The sequence below is a fragment of the Pundamilia nyererei genome, unplaced genomic scaffold (genome assembly GCF_000239375.1).
Source record: "Pundamilia nyererei isolate P.nyererei 1_Seehausen unplaced genomic scaffold, PunNye1.0 scaffold00074, whole genome shotgun sequence".
NCBI classification, from domain to species: domain Eukaryota; kingdom Metazoa; phylum Chordata; class Actinopteri; order Cichliformes; family Cichlidae; genus Pundamilia; species Pundamilia nyererei.
Genome location: NW_005187475.1, coordinates 1561180 through 1567276, shown reverse-complemented (window position 1 = coordinate 1567276; position 6097 = coordinate 1561180). Strand labels below are relative to the sequence as shown.

Genomic DNA, 6097 nt, shown 5'->3' with positions numbered 1-6097 from the left:
CATACTCATTTTAACTGGTTGAAGGATGAAACAGCCTCTGTGTTGGTTCTGTGTTCATAAACAGTCTTGCTCTTATTTTGTAGAAGAGAGTGATGCTCAACATGTTCCTGGACATCGTGGCCGACCCTCCTCAGTGTCTCATTTGGCTGCCTCTGATGCACCGCCTGGCCAATGTGGAGCATGGTACAGACACTGTCGATATAATGCAAACTTTCTAACAGCAGACCTGGTTTATTAGCAGAAATTTACTTGCAACCCTCCACCAAGGCAGTATTTACATTTAACAGAACAGTATTACATTTTACATATGTTTATTTTATTTTCTGTTTTTAAACATACTTTAAGAGGTTTGTTGTGCAGTAAAAGTCAGATAATGGTGGAATGACACGTTTATTTTTATTATATATATAATATGTCGGAATAGGTAATAGATAATAGGCACTGATTTGTAAGTAACTGGAAATGAAGAACTTGAGCTTATTATACAATATTATTCTGCTGCATATTTTTAACTAACTAGGCACATTATTCTCTTTCCCTTTATAATACTTCCTTTAAAAACATAATGATTACACAATATTTTGAGATCATTTTGAAAGAAAGACTTTTACAGAAATGCAAAAGTGAGGTCAGAGGTCATATGTGACATAATATTTAGATGCAAATGATAATGGGGTATTTTGAGTCCCCCTTAAACCAGTATATCATCTCACACATGGTGCCAATATAAATAAAGGTAGGTAACTTTTAAGCATAATTTAAAAAATACATTTTATGGAATTTGACCTTATTTGAGGTTAGAGGTCCAAAGTAACCTAATATTTAGAATCTCCATATATCATTCCCTATATGTACTGTACTTTTACTGCACTACAAGCCTCTTAAAGTACAATATATGTTGTCAAAAAGGTTTAAATAGCTCTGTATAGCATTATTATCATTTTAACCTTTAAATCAATCGATTGACTTTGAACAAGAGGTCAAATCTTTATATGCTACTTTCTATATGTTGACCATAAACGCTACATTTGTAAGAACCATAGTTTCTAAGCTATAAGGGTTTTTTTGTTTGGTGGTTGTAAGACGAAATCTAATGGATTCCTAACACGACTCCACTCAACTCTAGACTCAGTTTTATCAGAATTCATTCAAACCTTTTGAGTCATTGTGTTTACATCGCGTTTCACCTTTTGCCTGACCGTGTGAACAAACTAAGATAGCTAAATACTGGAGGGGAAATAGCCAAAAATATAGAATTATGCTAAATGTGTCCCCTGTTTCACCCTCATCTCTCCTCAGATGTTTGTACAAATTAAAAATAGAATTGTGCTAAAAAGTGCTGCTACTTGCCTCAAGTGGAAACAGTATTTTTGTTTAAAAAAAGGGTAATTTTGTTAGTGCCAATCAATGTTCTGTATCCAGAAAGTTAATTAGCCACAGATTTGGCTGGTGATTCACATCAGTGCATGGGAACAGAAAAACACTGTGTTCCACTCCACTGTGCAAAGAACCCTTTGTCATCCCTTATGTTTTTATCGTGCCTTTAGATATTGTGCACTCTTTGTAAAGTCAGGTCTTGGATGTAAAATGGATTTTATTGTGGTAATAACTGATTATTATGAAAATAAAAACCACTGTACAGTGTGCTCTCTCTTTCTCAATCTCATGCTTTTTTTGTTCCCCTCTCTCAGTCTATCATCCCGTCTCGTGCTCTTACTGTCGGAGCAACGGCATGACGGGCTTCCGCTATCGCTGCCTCCGTTGCCGCGGTTACCAGCTCTGCCAGAACTGCTTCTGGCGTGGCAACACCAGCGGCTCGCACAGCAACAAGCATCAGATGAAGGAGCACTCTTCCTGGGTGAGTCACGGAGCGGTTACTCATCCATCACAGCAGGGGGCTCTCGCTGTGCGGAGGCGCATCTGGACTCATTTGTAGTACAACGGGCACACTTTTTTTTTTTTTTACCTCTTTCCATTACTGCACAAAAGCTAATGAATGAAAACAAGTTGTAATTCATGTGATGTTTCCTTTCCTTGCGCACTGTAAAAGTAATAATAAGTAATGGCTATAAGTACTTAATGTTTTCCACAGTTGGCTGAAAAACATTTAGCAAAAATATTTAATTTCAGTGAATAATTTCATTTATTGAGCAACTGTTAAAAAAAAACAAAAAACAGATCATTTGTAAAATAGTTGCAAATGACTACAAATACAAAATTATTGTATTTCATTATATTTATATTTTTTTCCCTCTTGAGAAATATTTAAAACAACTGAAATGATCAGGACCCACACAGTGTTTGAGTGTCAGTCGTAGCACCTTTATTTTGAAAAACAGTGTTTTTCACTACTTCGACACCTTGTGTTCAACTGGGAAGCCAGCTTTCCAGTGCCTTCCCACACTACACACACCACTCCTTCCCGGTTCCAGACACTAATAAGGGGGAGAGCTCATTAGTTGCAATCCCTCTCACCTGTCCCCTCTAACCTCCCGGCACCACCCTATGAGATTACCGTACCACCCCTCCACTGCAGCAGAGCCAGAGACCACACCCCTGCCACAACAACATAATAACACTGGAAGCTACAACTACATAACAATAGCATTTTAAAACATTAAAATTCACAGTGGGCACAAATGTAATTGTGGTGTCCATTAGAGCATTGGTATTCTTTGGAGCTTGAATCCATTGTGTATCATAATTGACATATCGCAATCGAGACCACTCAGTGTCCTGTCAATTATTTATTAAATATGTAAATTTTTAATAAATGGTACTACGTGAGGAAGTCGGGAGTGCCAGAGAGGTATGAGGGTGATGCAGGACATGGATGAGGACAGCGAGACCGTGGTGAGACCGGAGGGACAGATGGGTTCAGGGTGGGAGTGGACTACATTGGCTATCGACTCTGAGCCCTTTGTTGTTTGCAGGCTGTGATGTTTGCAGACAACATTTCGACCTGTAGTGAGAGTAGGAAGCAGGTGGAGAGGTGGAGGTATGCTTTGGAGAGAAGAGGAATGAAATATGTGTGAATGAGAGCGAGACAGGTGCAAAGGTGAATGTGCAATTAGTAGAAATAGTGAAGGTTGATGAGTTTAAATACCTGGGGTCAAACATCTAAAGACATGGACAGTGCATAAGAGAGGTGAAGGAAAAAGTCCAGGCAGGGTAAAAACATGAGTGTCAGAGCTGATTTGTGACAGAAGAATAGCAGCAAAAAGAAAAGGAAAGGTTTACAAGGTGGTAGTGAGACTTGATCCGATGTAGGGTTTGGAGATGGTGGCACTGATAAAGAAGCAGAGCTGAAGATGTTCAGGTTTTCATTTGGAGTGACCGCGATTGAAAATGAGTACAGCGGAGGGACAGCTCAGGTTGAGCAGTTTGGAGACGTAGTTAGAGGGTTAGTGGGAAAAGGAATTTGAATATGGAGTTGCCAGGCTCTAAGTTCAGTGATACAAACACAAGGATCTATTCAATTTGAAAGAAACATTCAGGTGCACACTTCACCTGCTATGAATTTCTCAAAATCAAAGATGATGCTTGTACACACGTGCAAAGAAAAATTGTTTTGTTTTTTTTTAAGTTATTTGAGGTGTTAAAACTGTTCCCCTGTTCTAGCCGTACTCGCTCTACCCTCATTCTGGTATAAAACAACCTGAACCAGTCACATAGCCTCCTGGGAAATGTAATTGGTTTCAAAAATAAAAGCACACATTGTAAACACACCTTGATAATTGTGGGCAAAGGGTCAGTAGCTAAATGCAAGTGTATACATACCCAAATATTTATAGCTTCATTCTCAGGCATGATGTATTTATTTGAAGTGAATCGGATAATTTAAATAAAAGTTGCTGTAGCCTGAAGGAATAAATGTTTTAATGAAGAAATTATGTATTAATAGAAGGAGATATAGTTGTTGAATTATTCATCAGTAAGTCTTTGGCATAATTTTTCTTGTTAATGTTTCAGTTTTAGGTCTAAAGCCTCTAACTAGTGCAGCTCCTGCCTGTCATCATGTAACATTATATACTCATTGTAGCTCAGGCTTTACATATATTTACATGTGATTTTCTGTAGGTCTGGGCTTTGTGCTTCATTTTTATTCTCAGTATATGTCCTTTTCTTTCTTTATTTTTAACAAAGACACCCAACAGCAGCAACCTGAATGTGGTTCATGGGAAAACAGATGCCTGATTTTAAGATTTGTGCTCAGGAGTTAAGTGTCAGTGCATTTTCAGGTTAAAAAATGGCCTTTGAAGGGTTAAATATGCACATAAGCACATGTACAGTAAAGTCCTTGAGATTCATTAAATTATCTGTCAAATAAGTTGCACAGCTGCACTGTGGTAGTCTAGAAATTGCACCAAAGTGGCGTAAGGGCTGACAGAGAAGGACCCAAAAGCAGGACACGGAGAGTCAGAATAAATGCCCGTAAATCCAGATCTTTAACCCAGAAAGGCAGAGATCATAGACAGGAAATACACAAATCCTGGGAGACTACAGAAACTCAAAACCAGTACAAGGGCAATACATGAGAAGATAACAAGTGAACACAACAGATAATAACAAGAAACATGAGAAGGATCAACAACAATGGAAATCACTAGAAGCCTTAAATGGAAAGAATAGAAAGTGATCTGGCAGTGAACAAAGGGAAACTGGGAGTACATATATACAAGTGAGTGATTAGCTAAAGGGCAGCAGTCTGTTCACTACGTCTGTGCTGCAGTTTAGTTAGCAGTAATTAGCAGGTATCTCTGTTTTCGATAAGTGCTAAAGTTGATTCTTTAAAACGGGCTTCACACATCTACTGTATTCATGCAGTGTGGGTTCATAAACTGATGCTTGTGTGTTTGTTTTTGTGTGTAGAAGTCACCGGCGACAAAGATCGGTCGAGCCCTGAGCAGGACTCTGGGATGCGTGTCGTCTAGGGAGCCGCCACACCCAATTTACCCAGAAGAACCCGAGAGGACCCTTAACCTCGCCAACATAATGTACGATATGACCTCCCAGCACTCACACATTTATTACACCAAATATCAAAAAGCTAAATGTTACTGAAATTTTCAACAACTGCTTTTTAATAATGCAGGTTATTCCTGTCAGATCAGTGCGGTCTTACTCAGTGAGGCACAAAAGGATTCAGCTTCTATTCTATTCTATTCTATTCTATTCTATTATGTCCCCTTTGGTGCCAATTATCCTGTCACTCAGTTCACCTCATTAGGTTGTTAATTTAACCTACAGTGATAGTTTCAAGGTATGGAGGCCTAAAACTAACAAAGTATATAAGTTTCATTACAAGTATTTAAAATAATAATAATAATAATAATATGCTTCTATATTTATTTGCTTTTGTATGAATTGATTCATTTACTGGCCTGTATGACAGTACTGACCTTATTATTTTAGATTAGATACACACTAAAAAGCTATATGTTAAGTAAACTTAACCTTGTTACATGCTTTACATAAATTGCAGGAGAAAAAATAAATGCTGTCAGTCATACACACCACCTTTTATCAGTCTGTTCTTTTTAAATTAGGAACATCTTAGGAACCGCAATTGATCTTTACTTGGTGTCACTTCTCATTGGTCTCCCAAATACATGCATGCAAAAAAATAATCTCAGAAAGCGGTTTAATCTTCTGATTTTTGCACAAAGAAAAATGCACTATTCTCGTAAAACTCAGATGGCACGGGATGATATTGGAACACATCCCACTGGAGTTACCTGGTCCGAAATAAATCCCTTGATTTTTACAAAAAAGTGGAAACATTTCTGTTAATCTGACCCTTTCTGAGCTTTTAAAGATAAGGTTTTTTTTGTTTAGCTTTGTTTTTTTTTGCATAAGACTTCAAACGATGGTGAAAATGGGATAATTGATTTACAGTGTTGTATGTATGGTTGACGTGTCTGTTGAAATGATGCTTGACTTCTCATGAGTATTGTTGTTGTTATTAATGCTTTTACTTTTATTAGTTTTTTGCTGTTGTTGAACAGTAAAAACAAAAAGAAAATAGAGAAATTGTTGGAAAAATGTTTATAGAAAATAAAGTTACTAAATAAAATGAAAATTTAAAACATGGGAA

The 6097-nt window shown here is 37.4% G+C and overlaps 1 protein-coding gene across 5 annotated transcripts in view; it reads left to right on the top strand.

The window, feature by feature from the left end:
• dtnba (dystrobrevin, beta a) overlaps window positions 1-6097 on the top strand; it is a 30234-nt gene that overhangs the window by 18180 nt on the left and 5957 nt on the right. For all 5 annotated transcript variants that reach the window (XM_013911901.1, XM_013911897.1, XM_013911898.1 and 2 more), the window contains 3 exons: window positions 84-183; window positions 1692-1858; window positions 4873-4997. In XM_013911901.1, the coding sequence (XP_013767355.1) occupies window positions 84-183; window positions 1692-1858; window positions 4873-4997 (392 nt within the window). The remainder of the gene's footprint in view (window positions 1-83; window positions 184-1691; window positions 1859-4872; window positions 4998-6097) is intronic.